At 44.0% G+C, this 26,042-nt stretch overlaps 1 protein-coding gene across 4 annotated transcripts in view; it reads right to left on the bottom strand.

Annotated features, from left to right (window-relative positions):
- The window catches only part of LOC145346944 (serine/threonine-protein phosphatase 2A 55 kDa regulatory subunit B gamma isoform), a 320,021-nt gene that overhangs the window by 103,484 nt on the left and 190,495 nt on the right, over positions 1 to 26,042 (bottom strand). For 2 of the 4 annotated variants that reach the window (XM_080194843.1, XM_080194837.1), the window contains exon 2: positions 13,624 to 13,670. The exons of the other annotated variants lie outside the window; for them this stretch is intronic. In XM_080194843.1, coding sequence (XP_080050969.1) covers positions 13,624 to 13,630 — 7 coding nt within the window. In that variant the 5' untranslated portion in view covers positions 13,631 to 13,670. The remainder of the gene's footprint in view (positions 1 to 13,623; positions 13,671 to 26,042) is intronic. 4 annotated transcript variants of the gene reach the window in all.

Below are 26,042 nucleotides of genomic sequence, written 5' to 3'. Positions count from 1 at the left end.
AAATTGTAGGGAGCCAAGAGGCTTGTGAAAATGAGGAACTAAAAGGAATTAGTATTAATAAAGGGGTAATACTCAAAAAAATTAATTGGATTGAAGGTTGAAAAAATCCCCTGGACCTGATGAGCAATGGCCCAGAGCACTAAAGGAGGTGGCAATAGAGATAGTGGATGCATTGGAGTTTGGAGACGATTCTCCCAGGCCACTGTGCTGCTGGAGACATCAGCAGAGGATGTTTTGCAGGCTTCCGGGTGGGTACCATGGCATACACGCGTCTCTGGGGCCAAGATTTGCAGCATCGCGTGAGGCTGATTTGAAAATGATAATCCTCATTTGAATATCATTAGTGGGCCCGGGACCAGTGCCCCCCACCCGGCCCCCCCACCTCAGAGGTAACAAGGAAGTTAGAGAGAGGAGGACCATTGGACATGATTTATTTAGATTTCTAAAAGGCCTTTGACAAGGTGCCGCATAAGAGACTGTTAAATAAGTGCCCATGGTACTAAGAGTAAGATCCTGGCACGGATAGAGAATTGGCTGACTGGCAGAAAGCAGAGAGTGGGGATAAAGGGGCGTTCTTCAGGGTGGCAACTGGTGACTAGTGGAGTGCCTCAGGGGTCAGTGCTCGGACCACAACTTTTCACAATATACATAAATGATTTGGAGGAAAGGACTGAAGGCACTGTTGCTAAGTTTGCAGTTGATACAAAATTATGTAGAGGGACAGGTAGTATTGAGAAAGCACGAGTGCTGCAGAAGGATTTGGACAGGTTAGGAGAGTGGGCAAAGAAGTGGCAGATGGAACACAATGTGGAAAGTGTGAGGTTATTCACTTTGGAAGGAGGAATGGAGGCACAGACTAATTTTTACATTAGACTAAAAGGGACTTGGGAGTCCTTGTTCAAGATTCCCTTAAATGTTTACATGCAGGTTCAGTCAGCAGTTAGGAAGGCAAATGCAACGTCAGCATTCATGTTGAGAGGGCTAGAATACAAGAGCAGGGATGTAGTTCTGAGGCTGCATAAGGCTCTGGTCAGATCCCATTTGGAATATAGTGAACAGTTTTGGGCCCCAATACCTAAGAAAGGATGTGCTGGCCTTGGAAAGGGTCCAGAGGAGGTTCACAAGAATGATCTCTGGAATGGAGAGCTTGTTGTATGAGGAACGGTTGAGGATTCTGGGTCTGCGTCTGTTGGAGTTTAGAAGGATGAGGGACAATCTTATTGAAACTTGCAGGATACTGCAAGGCCTGGATAAAGTGAACATAGACAGGATGTTTCTACTAGTAGGAAAAACTAGAACCAGAGGGCCCAACCTTAGGCTAAAGGGACGATCCTTTAAAGCAGAGATGAGAAGGAATTTCTTCAGCCAGAGAGCGATGAATCTGTGGAACTCTTTGCTGCAGAAGGCTGTGGAGGCCAGGTCATTGAGTATCTTTAAGATAGAGATAGATAGGTTCTTGACTGATAAGGGGATCGGGGGTTATGGGGAAAAGGCAGGAGAATGGGGATGAGAAAAATATCAGCCTTGATTGAATGGTGGAGCAGACTTGATGGGCCAAGTGGCCTGATTCTGCTTCTATGTGGGGGAATGGGACAGCCAGCAATTTAGGGGAATAGGGCTGGTCAGCGATTGGGAGGCTGGCAGTGCAGGACTACTACGCATGTGCCATTCTCAGCACTGACAGATTGCACATGCTCAGTGGCCCGCTCAGTGCTCCGTCTCCGGCTTCTCGGAGTGAATCTCACTAGGGCACTCTGCAGTGCTCAGAGTGTCGAGGATACATTCTGAAAATCCGGTCAACGAAATTGGCGAGAGTTACTCCCATTTTCACGGGAATTGGGGATTTGGATTTTTTTTTTGAGCGAATCCTGGTCCTTATCTATCAAGATTCTGTAGCTTCTGGAAAGGGCCTACAGACTGGAAATTAGGAAATATCATTGCAGGGAGAGAGGGAGAAAATGGAGAACAGCAGACTGTTACTTTGACATCAGTAGAAGGGAAAATGTTAAAACCTAATCTAAAGGATATACGAGACACTTGGAAAATATTAACATAATTGGACAAATTTAACATGGATTTATGAATGGGAAATCAGGTTTGATGAATGTGTTGGAGCTTTTTTGGGAATGTTCCTTGCAGCATAGATAAAGGAGAAGCAGTGAATTTGATGCATTTGGATTTTTAGCAGGCTTTTGATAGGTTCCCACTGAAGGTTAATAAACAAAATTAGATCAGGTGGGATTGGGGGATAATGTAGATTGAGAATCGGTTACCAGACAAAAACAGGGTAGGAATAAATAGATTCTCAGAAGGCAAGCTGTTAATATTAGGATACCAAAAGGACCAGTGTTGGGACTACATTATATCAATCTATATCAAATATAATATTTCCAAATTTGCTGAATTGATACAGAACTAGTTGGGAAATGTAAATTGTGAGGAGCTTGTAAGGAGGCTTCAAAAGGGCTTGGACAGGCTAAGTGAAGGGGCAGGAATACGGCAGATCGATTACAAGGTGATTAAGTGTGACGTTATCCACTCCGGTAGGAAAAACTGAAAGGCAGAATGTTCCTTAAATGAAGAGAGGTTGGGAAGTGTTAATGTCCAAAGGGAAATAGGTATCCTTGTTCATGAGTCACTAAAAGCTAGCATGCAGGTACAGTGAACACTTAGGAAGGCAAATGGTATGTTGGCCTTCATTGCAATGGGAGTTGAGTATGTTCAAGGCAGAGATTGATAGATTTTTACATTATAAAAACAAAGAAGGATACTGCAGGAAAATGGTCTTGAAGTAGATCAGCAACAAGCTCATTGAATGGTGAAACGGACTCAAAAACTGAATTGTTAAACCCTGCTTCTATTTCGCATGTTCTTATTTCTTGTGAAATTGTACAGAGCCTTAGTGATCTCTCAGCTTGAATATTATACACAGCTTTGGTCTCCTTATCTAAGGATCAATATATTTGCCATTGAGCAAGTGTAACAGACATTCACTAGACTAATCCTCAGGATAGTGGGATTGTCTTGAGGAAAGGTTAAGGTAACTGAGTTTGTTTCTTTAGAACAGTGTTTTTCAAACTTTTTTTTTCCCCCCGGTGACCCACTTTTACCAAATGACCATCCCTTGCGACGCACGTCACATGGGATGTGTAATGAAATACAATCTTTCCACTTTGGACAAACAGTACAGTAAATGTCAGGAGGGCTGTTTCAGATCCAATTTATTTTGGCCCAGTCTGCACAGGGTTTGGTGCTCCGGTTTCCTCCCACAGTTCAAAGATGTGCTGGTTAGGTAGATTGGCCATGCTAAATTTCCTCGTAATGTCCTAAGATTTTTTTTTAAATCATTGGTGGGACAATAGCATCATTGGCTGGCCAGCATTTATTGCCCATCCTTAGTTGCCTTTGGAGGGCAGTTAAGAGTCAACCACATTCCTGTGGCTCTGGAGTCACACGTAGAAAAAAAAACCAGGAGAGGACAACAGATTTTCTTCCCTAAAGGACATTAACAAACCAGATGGATTTTTCTGACAATTGTCAAATGATTTCATGGTCATCAGTAGATGTGTTGGCTAGGTGAATTAACAGGTAAATATGTGGGGTGTTGGGCAGAGGATGGGCCTGGGTAAGATGTGACAGATAGTCAGCGCAGACTCAATGGGCTGAATGGCCTCCTCTTACATTGTAGGGATTCTACGATTCTATATCCCAGCACAAAGGAAATTGGTGTCAGCATTTTGCAAACTCTCTGCAAACTTGTCAACAAATACATTCAAAACAAATGTCCAAAATCAGACAATACACCCATTTACTGTGCATTCGCCTTCCACAGAAAATTGACTGCCATTTCTTTGTGACGAGCTTCTTGTCTTGTGATGCACCTTTGGAATGCAGATCTCACCTGATCAACATGCTACTTTTAAGATATAGGAACAGAACTAGGCCACTTGGCCTACTGTGTCTGCTCTGCCATTCAATCATGGCTGATATGATCGTCATCCCCATTCTTCTGCCTTCTCCCTGTAGCCCGTGATCCCTGATTGATCAAGAACCTATCCATCTCTGTCTTAAAGATACTCAATGACCTGGCCTCCACAGCCCTCTGTGGCAATGAGTTCCGCAGATTCACCACCCTCTGGCTGAAGAAATTCCTCCTCATCTCAGTTTTAAAAGGAGCATCCCTTCACTCTGAGGTTACTCCCTTGAGGTCTAGCCCATCCCACTAGTGGAAACATCCTCTCCACGTCCACACTATCTAAGCCTGTCAGTATTCTGTAAGTTTCAATTAGATGCCCCCTGACCAGGAAAGCTGCAGTGTTGCCTCTAAAGTCGCAATCTGAACAGGATTTACTGTACATTTAAAAATACACCTCTCTCCTAATTCTTACCTTTCCCCTTCAGAAATTTTGAATTTATTAATATCACAAGTAGGCTTACATTAACACTGCAATGAAGTTACTGTGAAAATCCCCTAGTCGTCACACTCTGGCTCCTGTTCAGACACACCAAGGGAAAATTTAGCATGGCCAATGCACTTAACCAGCATATCTTTTTTTTGGACTGAGGAAGGAAACTGAAGGAAACCCATGCTGACGGTCCCTGGCGCTATGAGGCAGCAGTGCTACCATGCCATAACCTGAATTATGTGAGGTAATTCTAAGCTTCTCCTCCACATTAAAAGTCCTCATGCTGCTATGTCATTGCCTGAGTGATCCTCATTGTCTTACCACCTTCTACAAAATTTGATAAACAGAACATTTCACATTTTTATTCAAACAGGATCACAGAACATCCCGCAATTTTTGAACAGGATCAGTTTATAGGCAGCGAGAATTTATCTGACGAACCATTTTCAACATCCCATGACCCATGGTAGCCCCCATTTTGAAAAGGGCTGCTGTAGAGATTCAAAGAATGGGAATTGAAACTTAAAGAATTCTTGCAGGGTTTGACAGGGTAGATGCAGGAAGGGTGTTTCCCCTGGCTGGTGAGCTTAGAAACAGAAGACACAGTCTTGGAATAAAGGACAGGCCAGTTAAGACTGAGATAAGGATGAGTTTCTTCACTCAAAGAGGGTGAAGAATTTGGAATTCTCTGCCTCAGAGAAGTGAGCATTTGCAAGGCAGAAATTGATAGATTTCCGGATATGAATGACATCAGGGGATATGGGGATAGCACAGGAAAATGGTGTTGAGGTAGATGATCAGCCATATCTAATTGAATGGGCTGAATGGCCGACTTGTGTGCCTTCTGCAGCCTGGACCCTAAACTCTGCAACCCTGGACAATGCCACTGTGATGCATGAGATGTGGGCCATACATCCCAAAGACTGGCCAATCAGGTCACACAGCAAGTCCCTTCCACTGTTCACAATGGCAAGTTGCAGACTGCAACCAACCAGCCGTGCTTGCAAAACTCAAAACATCATGTCCAACATTTGCTAAATAATCCTCGGTAAGTTAAGAATTATGACAAGAACTAACGTAAGATGGTCAATCAGGCTCACAGTGTGTGGCACATTTGTATATGGTGTAAACTACATATATTAATTAATACACATGATCCTGCCCTTTGCAGACAAAAAGAACTTGTACACACATTGTGCCTGTTTCAGTTAAGCAAAATAAGCAATTGCCATTCGCTGGTTCATTCCTCAGGACAATGCCTTGACCAGAGTCATGCTGCCTGTTTTAAATTTCAAACAGCACTCAGCAGTTAACTGTCAGTCACCATTAACTGATGCACTCTCCACAGTAATGCTTGTACCAGAGTCCACTTGCCAACCAATCAGCATTCTCTTCTCATAGTGTAAATTTATTGTTTCCCTTGCATTAGTATTCTCACAAACTGTCCTGATAAGTGCAAGACCAAAAGCTTTGGTAAAAATGTATTTTCTTCAGCAATATTTGTGTTATCATCCATAAAAGCTGCTAAATAAATACAAGTTATTGGTGTTGGTGGCTTCTCGGAAACACTTTGGTGTGAATTTCATAACATAAGGCTTTACAAAGTATCCAATAGCATGTTGTAATCACATCCTGGGGCAATTACTTATTTTCTTAGTGTCACAAGTAGGCTTACATTACCACTGCAATGAAGTTGCTGTGAAAATCCCCTAGTCGCCACCCTCCTGTTTATGCACACCGAGGGAGAATTGGCCAACGCACCTAACCAGTATGTCTTTCAGACTGTGCAGGAAATCGGAGCGCCTGGAGGAAACCCATGCAGACATGGGGAGAATGTGCAGACTCCACACACACAGACAGTGGCCCAAGCAAGGAATTGAACCCGGGTACCTAGCGGTGTGAGGCAGCAGTGCTAACCATTGTGTCACCGTGCTGCCCATTAAGTATAAGCACAGCTAGAACTTCCAAATCCCACCGCTTTATAGCATTATAAGATGGTTACTCCAGCTAACATGAAAGCTTTGTCATCAGACATTTAAGGGTGGGATCTTACCACCCACACAGTTTCCCTGGTAGGCTGGGGGTGGAGGGTGTTTGGGAGAAGAGTAACCTTCGAAAATGACCTGCTGGGTGAGCTACCAGATGCATTCCAATCTTTGGTCGATCTTGCCAGAGGCAGTTGGGCAATGGAAACAGCTAACCTCCTGACAGAAGAAAGTAGCAAGCTAGTGCCAATTAGCTGGCCAGTGGGGCCAACTAATTGTGATTTTCAGGCCATCACTTCAGAACTAACCTAATGATGTTATTAAGCCCAGATGAGGAATTTGATTATACTATTATACAGAACATGCCGATGTTGGAAATGTTCAATTCCAGCCCGATCTTTAAAAGATTGATGATTGGAGAACTGTTGCAGCGCTCATTGTGTTGGAACGCGAGTGCGTGGCATTATGAAAAGGGAAGGATCGCTATTAACCTCCTTGTGGCCATCTCAACCAATACAACAGCTGATATGTGCTCTCAGCTACAGTGAATGACCAGAAATAGAGAGAAAATTAGGGGGGAAAAGAGTTGAGCGACAGCTCAGCTTTTGTGTCCATTCTCTGACTGATTATATGCAACGTGCACCCTTTCATTATCAGCTTGCTTCTTGACAAAGCGTGACTGTGCCAGGCTTCTGACTGGAGCTGCCACCAGGAGTGCGGAAAATATGAAGGAGTTACTGTCATGAGACAGCTGCAGAAGCTCTTTCAGTCCATTGCTAATTTGGGAGATTACCAAGTAAAATTAGAGGCAGTTCCTATACCGAAGGGGATTTTTATTCACTCTCACTATCCCCTGAATAAATTATTAAAAGATACAAGTCACTTTTCAGGAAGAAAAGGAGTATGGCATTCCTTTAGCATTTCAACTGCTAATACTGATGATCTTACAAGTGCTCACTGATTCTTTTCATCATCTCACATTTTTGGTGCATCACGTGTGTTACGTCAGTCAGGTCTACCAGCTTCTAGCATGTTCACTCTACAAAGAATTGCCTCAAAGCTGATGAGAAGCTATTAAGATCCATACTTGCGTTATCATTAAACAACTAGATGAGTGGCTTTGCTGATTGAGAAAGCAGGGGGACTTGGGCGCACTGTGATTCATTGAAGGAGAGCCTGAACATGTTACACTAATTAGAAATAATATACATTTGTTTAACAACTCATAAACTTCAATTATCGCAGTCAGCAGTGAGCAGCAATCAAACACTGAAATGACATACAATCCGCAGAAATACCATTTGCTGGGCAGGATTCAAAAGAAAAATGGGGAGGCAATTTAATTAGAAAGTACATGATGAGTGCACTTTCTCAGACAATTAGAAAAGCTTCAAAAAGACAATTAAAGTTAAGAGAAATATGCTATAAGCTCTTAGCCATCATCAGCCAGGTCTATGAAAGCCCTGCACCAATAGTGGCGCAGTGGTTAGCACTGCTGCCTCACAGCATCAAGGACTCAGGCTTGATTCCAGCCTTGAGTGACTGCCTGGGTGGAATTTGTGCTTTCTCTCAGTGTCTGCATGGGTTTCCTCCAGGTACTCCAGTTTCCTCCCACGCTCCAAAGATGTGCAAGTTAGGTGGATTAGCCATGCTAAATTGCCCCTTAGTGTCCAAAGGTGCGTAAATTAGGAAGATTCGCCATGGTACAGGTGTTGGTGGTGGTGGTTGGGAGGGTGTGGGGGGCGGGGTGGAATTTAGATTCTCGCTACCGGGAAGTGGGGCATTCTATTCCTTCTGTGGCAATCTTAAACTGGTATCTTGTGCAGGAGATTAAACACCCTTTGGCATATTTAAACAAGAGCAAGGACATCTCCTGCTGTTCTAGCCAATGCTGCTCCCTCAACCACCACAAATAATAATTAATATGGTCGTAAAAATATGCTTTATGCCAAATAATGATTTTTTAATTCACTGCTTGGTAAACAGAACTGAACTGGAGCCTTTTTAAAACCCAAACTAAACATGTATTTTGAACTCGCAACAAAGATGGCTACCCAATTTCCATCACTGCAGGCTCCCATATGGAGACATGGTGGCCTAGCGATTTACCACTGAACCAGTAATCCAGAGAACCAAGGCAATCTTCTCGGGACTGAGGTTTGGATCACAACAAGACGGATGGTGGAATTTGAACTCAATATAAAAAGAAATCTGCAATTAAAAGTTAAATGAAAGCATTGTCGATTGTCATAAAAACCCATCTGATTCACTAACGTCATTTTGGGAAGGAAATCTGGCCTACATCTGATGTCAGACCCACAGCACAGCAATGTAGTTGACTCTTAGTGTTCTCTGAAAATCTAGGGTATTTAGGGATGGGCAATAAATGCTGGTCCAGTCAGTGATGCCCACATCTAAAATTTTAAAATAATTGCAAACCACAGAGATGGCAAGACTTGAGGCAAAATCTTCTGGTTCTTCACGCCAGCGGGATCTTCTGGTCCCATCGACAGTGCACTCCTGCCACGGGTTTCTTGGTGACATAGGGCGGAATTAATGGAGAATCCCATTACTTGTGGTGGGGGATCTGCCACTGGGCAATGGCATGTCACCTCTTGCCACTGAGAAACACTCTACAGGGAGGCCAGAGAGCTTCACCCTGTGTCTGCAAAGAGCCACCAAGGACCATGGCCTCAGGAAAAGATAAGTGAGCCACATATCCTGCCCCAGTGAGCAAGGTATCAAGCCAATCACCTGGGATATTTAATAGGGGGTTCCCAGTCATGAACTCATCAAGCTAAACCCAATCATTTGAATAATGGGACATTGGCTGAGACAGAGTCTTGCCAAACACGAAGTTACAAGGGGCAAGAACCAAGACACAGACATGTTTAAATCACTGAGTGACCCTTTGTGTGCCTAAACATCTGCTGTCTATGCAGTGAGTGTATAAACTGCTGCTGAAACAAGATCCCAGTAGGGTTCCTCCTCCTCTATCCAATTACCTTCCAAGCTTTGAACCCTGTTTGCTGGCCGTGATCATCCAGGAATACCTCTGCTGCAGACAGAGACTTTGTAAAGGAATTCAACCCAGCATGACCATCTAAAGGTTGTATAGTTATTAGTCACAAGTAAGCTTACATACACATTGCAACGAAGTTACTGTGAAAATCTCCTAGTCGCTACACTCTGGCACCTGCTCAGGTACACTGAGGGAGAATTTATCATGGCCAATGCACCGAACCCGCACACCTTTGAACTGTGGGAGGAAATGAGAGCACCGAAAACCCATGCAGGCATGGGGAGAATGTACAAAACGCCACACAGACAGTGACCCAAGCTGGGAATCGAACCTGGGTCCCTGGTGTTGTGAGGTAGCAGTGCTAACCACTGTGCCACCGTGCCATCCCCAGGACAGCAGCCAGTCGGCTACATCTTTAGACTGGAAGCATCAGTACAAACGAAGGAATAACGTGAATCCACCAAATGCAGCGCAAGTCACCAAACTACAGACTGCATATCCCTTTTATTCCTCTGGATCCTTGGATTGACAAATCTATCCTCCCCTATTCTGTAACCTATTGCTGTGTATGAGTGAATTCTGAGTGTGTCTGCATATGAATGTTGGAGTGTTGTCTATTATTTTATGCAAGTTATAATAAAGCTAACCTCAATCTATGTTAAACTCAAGAAAACTTCTTCAATTGGTTGTTCTATGATCACTAACTTAGCAAGTATGTCCTTTTTCAAAAATCCTGTTGCAGTCAATTGAGGAAAAGAGGGAATCCATTCTTATCTGCTTCTAACAATATCCGCAACTTTCTTCTAAATAGCTTCATTACTGTAGATAAATATCCCAAGGATTTTCCAGTGAGTGTTTTGGAGGGGTGACCAAAACCTTGACACAATAGATGGTCTGATGAAAGGTCATCTAGATGTGAAATGTTAGCTTTATTCACTCACAGACTTGCTGAGATTTTCCATTATTTTCTGCTTTTGGTTCAGATTCCCAGCATCTGCTTTTATCCAATAGATGGGTTCGGAAGAGGGCCATTTGGTAAAATTGCTTTCTCAATGCCACGGCTTTCTCGTTACTTGTGTCCATACTGTCCTTCTGGCCCCAGATTTGCATAGTGCACGGAGTGTTTCTACTCCCTTAGAATTCGTAACTTCCACCTGAGATCAGTGTAGGTGCCAGCTTTGAAATGGGTACAGACCCTAAATGCAGTGTAAGCTGGATCAATGAGAAGCTGTGGGGAATTGGTTGAAAAAAAAAGAAAGAAAAGGGTTTTCAGTATTTTCTTTCACAACACCCTCCTGTTTGAGATGACGTTACTAGTTTGGGTGTAACAGCCTGCCCAGTTGAGATACTCCGCACAGGTGAGTGATACTGAAAATACTGAGTGGAATTTTACATTGAAACGCATGGCACGTTCTAGGTGGCGGAGGCAACCCACCATTGGCCTGCGGTGGGATCTTCTGGTTCAGGTGCTGCCAACAGGGTTTTCCGTTGAATGCACCACTCACCAAGGGGAAACCCACGGTGGGTGTGTGTCATCAGCCAGACTGGAAAATCCCGTTGGTGCGGACAGCTGGAAAGTTCCAGCCACCATAGGCGGTAGGAGGAAATTCTCAAATCATTCCTTTCCACCTTTATTTATCCTATTCACAGGCTTGCTGTCCTTCAAATTCCCCCTAGCTGTACAATCCCACCTTTAGGTGGGATTGTGTTATGGAGAAGTTTAGGGAAGGAACTTGTGTAGGGCTTAGCCAGGCAAATAATAGGAAAGGGTGTCTGATTGTACAGCTAGAGGGAGTTTGAAGGATAGAGAGCAGCAAGCCTGTGAATAAAGATACAGCTATGGAAAGGAATGATCGAGAGTTTCCTCCTACCGCCTATAGTGGCTGGAACTTTCTGGCTGTTCGCGCCGATGGAATTTTCCAGTCCTGCTGATGACGCACACCCACCATGGGTTTCCCAACAGTGAGGGGTGTATTCAACGGAAAACCCTGTTGGCAGCACCTGAACCAGAAGATCCTGCCGCTTGCCAATGGTGGGTTGCCTCCGCCACCATGAAACACATGGCATGTTCTGTATAAAATTCCACTCAGTATTTTCAGTATCATTCACTTGTGCGGAGCATCTCAACTGGGCAGGCTGTTACACCCAAACAAGTAATGTCATCTCAAACAGGAGGGTGTTGTGAAAGAAAATACAGAAAACCCTTTTCTTTCTCTCTCTTTTCAGCCAATTTCAGCTGTTCCTTGTTACAGCTTACAATGCATTTAGGTTCTGTATCCATTTCAAAGCTGGCACCTTCACTGATCTCAGGTGGGAGTCAGGAAGTCTAAGATAGTAGAAGCACTCTGTGCACCATGCAAATCCGAGGCCAAAAGGACTGTATGGACGCAAGGAATGAGAAAACCATGGTATTGAGAAAGCAATTTTACCAAATGACCACTTCTTAGCCCTCATACTCAGCCCATCAGCATCCCTGCTTACATTACATACTGATCTGGGGGACTACGATCAGTTCTTCGAAAGGCCATCTTAACAGGCTCAAAACTCATCTCAATACCAACAAACTTAACACAGTAAAATGGTTAATGCTCGACATGCATCATCAGCCCTGCTGTAAAATACCTCTGACAAAGAAAGGTTTTGTCTAAAGCACAGACTGTATAATGACAATGTAATATAATTTTACATAAAGCTATTATAATAATTGCCAGTCTATTGCATGCCAGCTCTCCAACTGCTACAGGATTTTGCTACTTTTTCAATAATATTTTATTGACAGTTGTGCTCAAGTACATTTCAGCAGTTGTTTGCTTGCAATAATGCAAATTTCATCATCATTGAGAACATCTGATACCTATTAGCACAGTCCTGTGGGGCTTCCTGGTGCATAATTAGATAAAGGATATTGTTCTTTTACAAAGCAGGTAGGGGATAGGAAGTTAACAAAACGACAGATATTAAATCCAGATGCTCACAATACTGCAACATCAAAAGCTAATTTAAATTCCAAATCAATTTCTCAAGGCCGGATCATATGTAAAACGTGCACAGATTATTGTTCCCAGTATCATAATAAAAAGACATGACATCTATTTGCAGTAATGACAGAATGCACCAAACATCATCATAGAAGTTATCTCATTTTGGTTTTATAGGTACAGGAATTAAATCAACCGGACAACATGATTACATTCAATTTAAAGGCTCTTTTACTTCAATTAAAATGCCTTTCTCGAATCAGGACCCAAATTTGCTCAGAGGAAGCACAGATGTAGCAGAAGATTACACCTCAATGGGCACACTATCCCTTCTGCCATTTGAAAAGTTAGTGGAGAACATGTCCCCGCCAATACTGTCCGCATCGCAGAGATTTCACTCTCCAACCATTGTTAATTGGCTGGAGTCACGACTTCCGACCCTCACTGGAGAGGCTTGCTGGGCAATATGATTAGCTGGCAAGCTCGAGTCCTTGTTGTCGCCAGGACTGGGAACGCCTGCAGTCCCCCGGGCTTAAGGGGGAATGGGGCTATGAGCAGGCATGGCCAGATGCGGGAAGAATGTCCCCAGTGTTGGGGAAGCCCAGAACTAGTCTGAGAATAAAGGGGTAAGCCATTCAGGACTGAGATGAGGAAGAACTTCTTCGCTCAGAGAGTCGTGAGCCTGTGGAATTCTCTACCAGTGGGGCCAGTTCATTAGATATGTTCAAGAAACAGCTGGAAATGGCCCTGGCTAAAGGGAACAAAGAGTATGGAGAGAAAAGAGTGGGATACTGAAAGTGCTTGATCAACCATGATCATATTGAAAAGTGGGCTCAAAGGGCCAAATGGCCTATTCCTACACCTATTTTCTATGCCCATTCCTTCATCGTCACTGAGTCAAAATCCTGGAACTCTCTCCCTAGCAACACTGAGGGGGTACACCGCATAGGCTGCAACAGTTCAAGAAGGCAGTTCACCACCACTTTTTCAAGGGCAATTAGGGATGGGCAATAAAATCGCTGGCCTAGCCACATCCCGGAAAGAATAAAACACACGCACACACAACTGGTACGATCACATGAACAAGATAAGCCATTACATAAACATTTTTACTTCCAGTAAATTTAGACTGAAACTTTACCCAATGGAAGGATACATAATCACTCTCCCAGATAGCTCAGGGTCCCTGAAACACATTAATTGCTGCTCGGAATTTTAAAACTGCTTCTCACCACTCATCGCAATCCTCTTCAGGAGCACTCCCCACTTCTGCCTTGCCCTGTTCAACAAGAGGAACAGGAAAGGATCACCAACTTGTGCTTATATCGATCTATTCACAACCCCAGGACATCACAAAGCACTTTATGGTCGACTCACTACTTAAAAGGAGTGGTTAAAGCTGTCGAAACAGGCAAGTTTCTTCCAGTGTCCTAGCTGACATTAATCCCGCAACTAACACTGCTAAAACAAACGGTCAGACACAAATAAAACGCTGGACTTTTGAAATGAAAAGAGAATGGTGCAAGTCTGGCTGCGTCTGCGAGGGGGAAGCGGACCTGATGTTTCAGTTTGATGACCCGTCATCAGAATGGATCGGGGGTTTCGGCGGGGGAATGAGGCAGAGAAGTAGAGACAATCAAGTTCAGCTATGGTCTTATTGAGCAGCAGGGCAGGCCCGAGGGTTTTTTCTTCTATTTATTTGCACAAACAATATATTTTGTATTAGCAAACCACTACCAATCCAGGTCAGCAACTGATAACTTCCAGCAATTTCACTGATGCAATCTTTGTCTGAAAATTCCTACAGTTTCCCTTGCCTCGACGGCTGAGTAGCAGTCTTTTACAACGGGGGAACCTCAGCAAAAAAATGGCAGTGTTGATTCTGGCGTGAAAAACAAGGCTAACTTTTCTTTTCTCAGTTCCAGATTATGAATAGAATTAAATTCCACCAGCTGCCGTGGTGGGATTTGAATCCTTGGCCTCAGAACATGGCCATCTCCCCCTTAGAATAACTGAAACCAGGCTGGTTTAAGTTCCTGCCCTGCACTCATACTCAAAGAGCAAAAGAACAATACAGCACAGGAACAGGCCCTTCGGCCCTCCAAGCCTGTGCCGATCACGTTGTCCTATCTAGGACAACCGCCTGTATCCCTCTATTCCCTGTGTGTTCATATGTCAATCCAGTAAATCTTAAAATGCATCTGCCTCAACCACCTCACTTGTCAGTGCATTCCAGGCCCCCACCGCACTCAGTAAAAAAAAAACTTCCCCTGCACTGAACCTTTCCCTCCTTACCTTGAACTTGTGCCTCTTGTAATTGTAATTTCTACCCTGGGAACAAGCTTCCAACTGTTCACCCCATCAATGCCCCTCCTAATTTTATAAACTTCCATCAGGTCGCCCTTCAGTTTCCATCTTTCCAGGAAAAACATTCCCAGTTTATTCATTCTCTTCTCATAGCTAATACCCTCCGTACCTGAATCCTGGTAAATCTTTTCTGTACTCTCTCCAAAACCTCCACGTCTTTCAGGTAGTGTAGTGACCAGAATTGGACACAGTATTCCAAATGTGACCTAACCAACATCTTATACAACTGTAACATAATTTGCCAACTTTTATACTCAATTCCCTGTCCAATGAAGGAAAGCACGCTGTATTTTTTTTTACACCACCTTTTCCACCTGTGCTGCCACTTTTAAGGATCTGTGGACCTGCATGCCCAGATCTGTGAGACTATGCTCCTGATTGCCATTTATTTTATAGCTACTACCTGGATTGGACCTACCAAAATGCATCACCTCACATTTGTCCAGATTAAATTTCATCTGCCGTTTCTCCGCCCAATTTCCGAATCTATTTATATCCTGCTGCATTCTCTGACAATCTTCATCACTATCCACAACTCCACCAACCTTAGTATCACCCACAAACTTGCTAATCAGGCCAGTAACATTTTCTTCCAAGTCATTTATATATATTACAAGCAGCAGAGGTCTCAGCACTGATCCCTGCAGAACACCACTCGTTACAGAGCTCCATTTAGAAAAACATCTTTCCACTGCTACCCTCTGTTTTTAATGGCCCAGCCAGTTCTGAATCCCTCTAGCTAGTTCACCCCTGATCCCATGAGATTTAATCTTTTGCACCAGCCTGCCATGAGGGACTGTGTCAAATTCATCCTGTACCACACTGTCAGGAGCCAAGACTCGAAGTAAATTAACAGTTTACTTCGAGTCTTCCACAGACAAGGAAATCCAGCCTTAAAAATATCACTTCAAGTTTAAAGTGGCAAACTGTTTAAGTGTTAGTTTTGCTATGACATGTAGTTTCTCAATTCATTGTGAATATAAGAAGATCTGGGAGGACATTTATGCTGACTGTCCGTGTTAGATCTATAGAAAACGCTGACCTTTGAGAGAACTATAGATTACCAATATCAGAGACAGTGCAGTTTGAAAAGCAAACAGCCAAAAGTATTTCAGTGAACCTCTTTCCTGATTCAGTCAACAGTGTGGTAAACCTCATGTTTAAAAATACAGTAATATATACAAGGTGAGAAACAGCAAAATATTCATTCTAATACTTTGAAACTTCAGCATTGGAAAAGTGAAGGTGTTTTTGGGCAAATCTCTGCAAAAAAATTGCATTAGTTTTTTTTCCACACTTTGATAATCTAGATCTTTAAACATATATTTATAGAATCCCTACAGTGCAGGAGGAGGCCAATCAGCCCATCTAGTCTGCACTGACTCTCTGACAGAGACTCTTACCCAGGCCCTCTCACCAACCCTATTACCACAACCCCACACATTTAGCATGGTAATCCACCTAACCTACACATCTTGCGACTCTAAGGGGGAATTTTACCACAGCCAATTCATCTAATCTGCTCTCCAACAGAGCATCTTACCCAGGGCCTATCCCTGAAACTCCACATAGTTACCCTGTTAATTCCCCTAATCTATATATCTTGGAATACTAAGGGGCAATTTAGCATGGCCAATCCACCTAACCTGCATATCTTTGGACTGTGGAAGGAAATTGGAGCACCTGGAGGAAACCCACGCTGACACGGCGAGAACGTGCAAACAGTCACCCAAGGCTGGAATTGAACCCAAGTCCCTGGCGCTGTGAAGCAGCACTGAGAATCACTGTGTCAACATACCACCCACCTTGTACATTTTTTAAGTGATAGGTACCGATGGAAGCTCCACCTTTATAGACCAGAAAAATTGCAACTAATTTTTTTGTTCTTCCTCTTCTTTTGAAGAGGGTCTTACGTTGGGCTATTCCTCAGGTGGAAGGCAGGAGATTGGGGAAAGGGGGTAAACCAAAGAGGGGAATCAAAGTAAGGAGAACCATTTGCAGAAGTGAAACCAGAAATGGAACAAACTTTGATTCCGCAAGCAGCTAATTACAACTCAGTGAAAATACACTGATAACTAAGTGACACTCAGATTTCCCTCATAACTAACAGTAATACAATAACTCATTATTGCTACATTACTACTGTGCGCACACAGCCCACCTCTAACTAATAATAAGCCAATAACCCACTGATATCCACCCTGAAAACCATTGCAGGAATCTCTCTGCACTACACAAGGTGTGGTTGGGGCTGCCTGTCAATGATGCTTTAAACAGCACAATTGTTCTCCCGGTCTCCTTCGTCTCTGGTTCAGTGTGAAAGACAACTCCAAATTGGGGATCTCCATCCAGGCCCATTGTGTATTTGCATTCACGTGAACAAGCAGCACAGACCAATATGAACCAAAACGAGATATGCTTGGGCCAGTTTTCAATGGACACATTACCCACTACCCTAAACTCAGAGCAGCACGAAACACCTCTGTTGTGTGTGCCTGTAATGAAAAAGGGCTAACATGGGACCGGAGGATAGTACCATCCACGATATGATATATAAAGCCACATGGTAATAGACTTAGAGGACCTGCATGGGAACAGCACCATGCTTGGCAGTAACTGGACTATTACATGGTTAAGGCAGTTGGCCTAGATAGGACAACGTAATCAGTGCAGACTTGGTGGGCCAAAGGGCCTGTTCCTATGCTGTTCCTGTGTTCTTTGATCATCAGTTAACAGCTTCTGCTTACACATTAAGTCTCCGGATCTCATCGATGAGACACCTAACAAACCCAAAACACAACTTCTAACCTCTCCCGAGCTCAATAAAGCAAAGTTTCCATAGAATCATAATAATTACACCATCGTAAGAGGCCATTTGGCCTTCTACGCTGTGTTCACTTTTGATTTCCCATTTCTAAACACAGATATTTGTACAATCCCATTCCCTGTGAGTGAAGGCAATAATCACTGATGCTGGAGTAACCAATAGCCAAATAGTCCCAGATTTACTGGAATGCTACTGGGGCTTGATGGTTTGAGTTATAAGGACAGGCTGGATAGACTGGGCCTTTTTTCCTTGAAGCGGAGGTGGTTTGGGTGACTTTATGGAAGTCTATAAAATAACGAGGGTCATAGTCAACATCTTTTCTCAAATGTAGTGGAGTCTAAAACTAGAGTCATAGGTTAAAAGTGAGAGTAGAGTAAAGAGACACAAGGGTCCAGAAGGAACAGTTCTTTCACACAGAAGGTGGTGAGTGTCTGGAACAAGCTGCCAGAGGTAGTCATAGGTACAATTTTGTCTTTTAAAAAGCATTTAGACAGTTACAAGGGTAGGATGGGTATAGAGGAACGTGGGCCAAATGCACGCAATTAAGACGAGCTTAGTGGTTAAAAAGAATGGCATGGACAAATTGGGCCGAAGGGCCTGTTTCCACACTGTAAACCTCAATGACTCTGACTCCTCAGTTCACCTGCTCCATTCCACCTTGGTTCTTCAATTGTGAATCATTGTTTTCTATTCTCAACTCTCCAGTCACCCACAGTAAGGTTTATATGTTTCGCTCTCCTTCACCGGTTGCTCCTTTTTCAATGCTGCACCCATTCACCACCTTGCTGCTGAGGTCCATGAGAGCTGACGTGGCTAAATGGGCTATTTGAGGTCAACTGATGGACTGACTGGGATTCTCCAGTCTCCAGGTCCCCAGAGGTGGAGGGGACCAGTTTAACTGCCTGGAGATGGCCTCCTGGCAGCAGACTAAGATGGGGTTGGGGGGGGGGGGGGGGAAATGGGAGCATGGCTCCAAACAGGCCTAGTTGTCTTCTCTGCTAAAAGATCAGCTGCAAGTCACCCTGTAGAGGGGTTCCTCTCCCCTGTGGTTACCTGGCTGTAAGATCCATTTTTAGTTTTAAAGGGTTGTCGGGAGGGAAGAGGGTGCCGCCATTTTGGAGCGCCCTCTCCTTTACTTATCTTCTATGGCAGCCCATTGCTCCCTTCATGCTGGAAGGCCTTTGATTGGATCTCCAGCTTCGAAGAGCCAACCTTCTGTCCTTAAATAGACTGTAAGCCATGGATTGGCCACTTTCATGAAAATCAAGGCTTTTGGCCGTTTTCCCCTGGGTCGGTTTTGGGAAATGGTCCTGATCTCCATTTCCCATATCCCAAGAGATATTCCTGCCCCAGCACCATTCTTCACTTGATCCCTATTCCCCATCTCTTCTCTATTTCCCAAACATGTTTGCTCTTCCTCCCCACCCCAAACTTCCTGCTCGATTTCAAGGGCTCCCCACACACTAACGCTCATGATTCCCAAGCCTCCAACTGACTTGCATTCCGCACAGACACAGCTGACGGCAACACTGGAGGCATTGTATCCCTGATGTCAGGGAACTTAGTTGTTCCAATAGGGTTGCAAACTCTAACACTGAGCCATCAGGGGAGCTGTTCAGTTCAGCTACCTCATGTGTTCCCTTGAAAAATACACAAAGATTAACATGCACATTCTTTGCCCTTTGAACATGCTCTTTTTTTTGTTCATTCATGGGACATGGGCGTCACTGGCTGGGCCAGCATTTTATTGCCCATTCCTAGTTGCCCGAGGGCAGTTGAGAGTCAACCATGTTTATGTGGCTCAAGAGTCACATGTAGTTAAGGATGGCAGATTTCCTTTCCTAAATGGGTTTTCCCGACAACCAACAATGGTTTTATGGTCATCAACCCGTCAAGGTGTTAGTAACCTGGCCACTCATTTGCCCACATTGCAGCAAAGTACTTCAAAACATAAGTTCATAAGATAAGAAATAAGAGCAGGAGTAGGCCATCTAGCTCCTTGAGCCCGGCTCCGACATTCAATAAGATCATGGCTGATCTGATAGTGGGTTCAGTTCCAATAACCCGCCCGCTCCCCATAACCCTTAATTTCCTTATTGGTGAAAAATCTGTGACTTAAACACATTTAATGAGGTAGCCTCCACTGCTTCATTGGGCAGAGAATTCCAAAGATTCACTACCCTCTGGGAGAAGAAATTTCTCCTCAACTCTGTTCTAAATTGACTCCCCCTTATTTTGAGGCTATGCCCTCTAGTTCTTGTTTCCATTGCAAGTGGAAATAACCTCGCTGCTTCTACCCTGTCTAGCCCCTTCATTATCTTATATGTCTCTAAAAGATCTCTATAAGATCTCTCAAGATAGATGTGAAGATCTTTGGGTTCTCCAGAAAGACACCTTCCACATAAATGCAATTTTGCTCCAACTTTAACATTCCACATTTCCAATGAATTCCATTTCATATTTGTGGTGGATGGAATTATTTGATTGAAGGAGGCAGCAGAACAGTTGTTGACCATATGAACTGCATGATAAAAATGTAAGCATATTCTGGTGCCGACATGGCTATCTGCATCCTTGATTTATTAAATTCTACCCGAGTTGTATTCGCATGGGGCTTTCATTATTTGCTTTACTCGTAATGTCCTGACTTTTATCTACTTTCTCTCCCTTCAGGGCTACTTTAGTCACATTGTACTCCTCACAGAGGGCCAGAGAAACATGCTGCAACAGCAGGAGGCATTCAGCCTGTCATGTCTGAATAAAGCACTCTGAATGAGCAATTTATTTAATGCCACCTTCTCCAAGCAACTCTGCATGCTCTTCCTTTTCAGATAAGATTGTAACTTTTTAACGCTTTTATTTTTGAACCTGTCTCCACCACATTCTCACACATCCCAAACTTTAACCACTTGCTGCATGAAACAGATTCTCATATCATTCTTGCTTCTTCCACCAATTATTTTAAGTCACATCCTCCTGTCTATGGTTTCTTCATACGTGTGGACACTTTATTTCCACATGTGCGAACAGTTTCTCCCTGTCTACTCAGACTCCTTGTTATCTTGAATATTTCCATCAAATATTGCCCTTCTCCTGTGATGACCAAAGTGAAATGAGAATCTTGCTAAGTCGTGAAACAGTGGTCTGGAGGGGGAGGGACAGGGACAGGGGAAGAGTCGGGGCTATAGACAAGATCCAGCCACACATCACGTCAACAGATTCAGGTCACCACTCTCAACTACTCAACCTCTCTCATGAGCCATTAATAGGAGTAAATTATACCATGAGTGCAGCATGTTTTGTGAAATATGATTGCCTGATTGACTTCATTGTTTATAACTGCAAATTTATATAATTCAATCCCAAGTCCACGTGGTTATTTGTAACTAAAGGACTAATCACCATTCATACACCACCTTTTACGCCTCTGACGTCCCAAAGCACTTTTCATAGAATCCTGACAGTGCAGAAGGTGGCTATTCGTCCCATCGAATCTGCACCGACAACAATCCCATCCAGGCTCCACTCCCGTAACCCCACATATTTACCTCCCCAACACGAAAGGACAGTTTAGCATGGCTAAACCGCCTCACCCGCACATCTTTGGACTGTGGGAGGAAACTGGGGCACCTGGAGGAAATCCACACAGACAAGGGGAGAACGTGCAAACTCCACACAGACAGTGACCCAACCTGGAATCGAACCTGGGTCCCTAGCACTGTGAGGCAACAGTGCTAACCACTGTGCCACACTGACACTCTTCTTAATGACAGCTGAAAACCAAGATTAAGCATTTTCAGCAGAGAAGTTGAATGTCAGGATTACCATGCACTATAAATGACTCAAATATAAAAGAATGGCCATATGGGATTTTAGTAACAAGGGATGAGGATGAGGAAGGTCAACAATTACTGAATCCTGAATAAGAGAAAAGAGACACTGGCCGAAATTCTCCATTGTTCATGCCGGCGGGATTCTTTGGTCTCGCCAGAAGAAACAGGGACAATGTGCAATCTCAACAGAGTCATCCAAGGCCAGAATTGAACCTGGGTACCTGGCGCTTTGGGGCAGCAGTGCTAACTAACCCATTGTACCACCCAAAATTTCTGCCCTCAAAAATTTCTCAGAACTGCATCACCTGGAAAACGAGCTGCTTTCTCATTTTGAGAGTGACTGCAGCCAAAAAGCTGCATGTGCAGGTAAGGTTGGGAGTGTCATGCTTGGCACCCCAATTCTCCCTGGCCACTGCTGTATGTGAAAGATCTGATATAGAAAGGGCTGACTGGCTTTGCGCTTCAAAAAAACAAACACCTATTTACATCTACAATTTGGCAGAGAGAACCAGAGATGTTCTTCCTTTAATGTTCTTGGGGCATATTAAGGGCAAAATCAGATTGATTAGGTAACTAGCTGTCACTTTGCAACAACAATCACTTGAGTAATGAATTAATTAGTTAACCTTTAATCAATTGGATAAAAGCAAATTACTGCGGATGACAGAATCTGAAACCAAAAGAGAAAATGCTGGAAAATCTCAGTGGGTCAGCCAGCATCTGTAAGGAGAGAAAAGAGCTGAGGTTGAGTCCAGACAACCCTTTGTCAAAGCTGGGTTTGGATTTGGAATTGGAGTATCACATTAGTTTATCTGAGATGATGGTCCAACTGTGCAGATTACCTGGTTTTTCTTTTAATATTCATGTAATTTTATCAGTTGGATCTCTCCCGGATATATTTATTAACCTTTGTTTAAAAGGGGCAGTATGCATTTTTTTTTAGAAAAGCAAAACAAAAATTTCTTGTATATATGTCCCTTTGTTCAAGACTCTCACACAAGTAAAAACATCTCACCATCTACCTGTCAAGCCCCCTCAGGAGCTCATTTGTTTGAATAAGGTCATCCCTCACTCTGCTAAACTCCAAGGACTACAGACCCAGACTATTCAGTCTCTCGAGGGGACAACCTTCTCATCGCAGGAATTAATCTGGTGAATCTCCTTTGGACTGTCTCCAATGCTGCTACATCCTTTTTTTTTAGGTAAGGGCATCAAAACTGTATGCAGTATTCCGGATGAGGCCTCACCAACACCCTGTACAATTGGAACAACACCTCCCTATTTTTAAACTTTAAACTCTTTGCAATAAAGGCCAAAATGCTGTTTGCCTTCTTGTTGGACTTGCATGGTAGCTTTTTGTGATTCGTGCACTAGAATACCTAAATCCTTCACTCAACTGCAGCTTCTCTCCATTTAGATAATAATCTGCCTTTTCATAGAATCCCCACGGTGCAGGAAGAGGCCATTTGGCCCATCGAGCTTGCAACAACAATCAAAAACAATCTCACCCAGGCCCCATCCCTGCAACCCCATGCATTAACCCTGTCAATCTCCCAGACACTAACGGGCAATTTACCTAACCTGCACATCTTTGGACTGTGGGAAGAAACCAGAGGAACCCCACGCAGACACGGGGAGAATGTGCAAACTCCACACAGACAGTGACCCAAGACCGGAATTGAACCCAGGTCCTGATGCTGCGAGGCAGCTGTGCTAATTACTGCGCCACCCTGCCACCCCAAAACACATCAAGACTTATATTATTAGGAAAGCATTAATCTACAAATTGAAAGAATAAATGCCGGGGGAGGGAATCTCTGTTGTGATGGAATTGGCTGTTTCACAGATTCCCTACAGTGCACTGAGAGAGACCATTCGACTCAGAGCCCACACCAACAACAATCCTACTCAGGCCCTATCCCCGTAACCCTACATATTAATCCTACTACTCTCCCTGACACTGAAGGGCAACTGACTGTGGCCAATCAGCCTAGCCCGCACATCTTTGGGCCGTGGGAGGAAACAGAGCACCTGGAGGAAACCCACACAGAGATGGGGAGATGTGCAAACTCCACACAGACAGTGACCCGAGACCTGAATTGAACCTGGGTCCCTGGCACTGTGAGGCAGCAGTGCTAACCACTGTGCTGCTTTTGATTCTTCCCATGACCTCACACTTCCCCACATTAAACATCATTTGCCAGGTTTTCACCCAATCTAGCTAACCTGTTGTGAAATCACAATATCCTCATTATAGCATGCCCTTCCACCTATCTCCGTATTATCCGCTAATTTGGAAACCTTACATTCAGTTCCTTCCTCCAGGTCATTAATGTAAATAGTGAACAACTGCAGGCCGAGAACTGATCCCCACATTACTTCACTAGTTACACCTTTCCACTCATTTATTCCAACTCTGTTTTCTATGTGACGGCCAGTTTTCAATCCATGCCAACTCTTGGGCTTTTATTTTATGCACCAACCTCTTACGTGGCACCTTGTCAAATGTCTTTCTGAAATCTAAATACACCACATCTGCAGATACCCCTCTATTTACTCTCCGTGTCACTTCCTTGAAGAATTCGAGCATACTTGTCAAACATGATTTACCTTTCATAAAGCCATGTTGAATAGGATTGATTATAATCAGCTTTCCTAAGTGATTAGGTATTTCCTCTGATTATTGATTCCAGCGTCTTACCAATAATAGATGTTAAACTAATGAACTGATAGGCACAAGGCAGGGAACTTTCTCCCTTTTTGAATCCCCTTGTCTTTAGCTTATTTACCCAGTTCACAGACAATTCCTCCCTCATACCATTATAATGGCCTTTAAGTTGAAAACACTGTTTATGGACCTATGGTGCTCACCCTCAAACTTTATCTCCATTTCTATCATATTGTGATCACTACCTCCGAGGGGATCCTTAACCAAGAGATCGCTGATTAATCCTTTTTCATTACTTATATTTCATCAAGACTTATATTATTAGGAAAGCATTAATCTACAACTTGAAAGAATAAATGCCGGGGGAGGGAATCACTGTTGTGATGGAATTGGCTGTTTCACAGATTCCCTACAGTGCACTGAGAGAGACCATTCGACTCATCAAACCCATACCAACAACAATCCTACTCAGGCCCTATCCCCGTAACCCTACATATTAATCCTACTACTCTCCCTGACACTGAAGGGCAACTGACTGTGGCCAATCAGCCTAGCCCGCACATCTTTGGGCCGTGGGAGGAAACAGAGCACCTGGAGGAAACCCACACAGAGATGGGGAGATGTGCAAACTCCACACAGACAGTGACCCGAGACCTGAATTGAACCTGGGTCCCTGGCACTGTGAGGGAAGAGATTGCAGAGCCCCTGGCGATGATCTTTGCGTCGTCAATGGAGACGGGAGAGGTTCCAGAGGATTGGAGGATTGCGGATGTAGTTCCTATTTTTAAGAAAGGGAACAGAGATAGCCCGGGAAATTACCGACCGGTGAGTCTGACCTCAGTGGTTGGTAAGCTGATGGAGAGGCTTCTGAGGGACAAGATTTACGAACATTTGGAGAGGTTTGACATGATCAGGAATAGTCAGCATGGATTTGTCAAGGGCAGGTCGTGCCTTACAAGCCTAGTTGAGTTCTTCGATAATGTGACTGAACACATTGACGAAGGAAGTGCCGTGGACGTAGTGTACATGGACTTCAGCAAAGCGTTTGATAAGGTCCCCCATGCAAGACTTCTTGAGAAGGTGAGAGGGCATGGGATCCAAGGGCCTTTGGCCTTGTGGATCCAGAACTGGCTTGCCTGCAGAAGGCAGAGAGTGGTTGTGGATGGGGCTTTTTCTGAATGGAGGTCAGTCACCAGCAGAGTGCCTCAAGGATCTGTTCTGGGACCCTTGTTGTTTGTCATTTTCATAAATGACCTGGATGAGGAAGTGGAGGGATGGGTAAGTAAGTTCGCTGATGACACGAAGGTCGGTGGTGTTGTGGATGATCTGGAAGGTTGGCAAAAGTTGCAGCAGGACATAGATAGGATGCAGGACTGGGCGGAGAAGTGGCAGATGGACTTCAACGCGGATAAATGTGTTGTCGTCCATTTTGGCAGAACCAACGGGATGAACGAGTACACTATTAAGGGCAGAAGTCTGAGTAGTGTTGAGGAGCAGAAGGATCTTGGGGTCCGGGTCCACAGGACTCTTAAATCGGCCTCGCAGGTGGAGGAGGTGGTCAAGAAGGCGTATGGTGTACTGGCCTTCATTAATCGAGGGATTGAGTTTAGGAGTCGGGAGGTAATGCTGGAACTTTATAAGACCCTTGTCAGGCCTCATTTGGAGTATTGTGCGCAGTTCTGGTCGCCTCACTATAGGAAAAATGTAGAAGCTATTGAAAGGGTGCAGAGGAGATTTACAAGGATGTTGCCTGGACTGGGAGGCATGCCTTATGAAGTTAGGTTGAGGGAGCTGGGACTCTTTTCCCTGGAGAGACGAAGGTTGAGAGGCGACCTGATAGAAGTTTACAAAATGTTGAGAGGAATAGATAGGGTGGACTCTCAGAGGCTATTTCCCCGGTTTGAAATGGTCGCTACGAGAGGACACAGATTTAAGGTGCGGGGAGGGAGGTTCAGA

This window comes from Carcharhinus amblyrhynchos, chromosome 1, assembly GCF_965287045.1.
Source record: "Carcharhinus amblyrhynchos chromosome 1, sCarAmb.v2.hapA, whole genome shotgun sequence".
NCBI lineage: Eukaryota > Metazoa > Chordata > Chondrichthyes > Carcharhiniformes > Carcharhinidae > Carcharhinus > Carcharhinus amblyrhynchos.
Note: the sequence above shows the minus strand (reverse complement) of the source record. Positions and strands in the feature narration are given on the sequence as shown.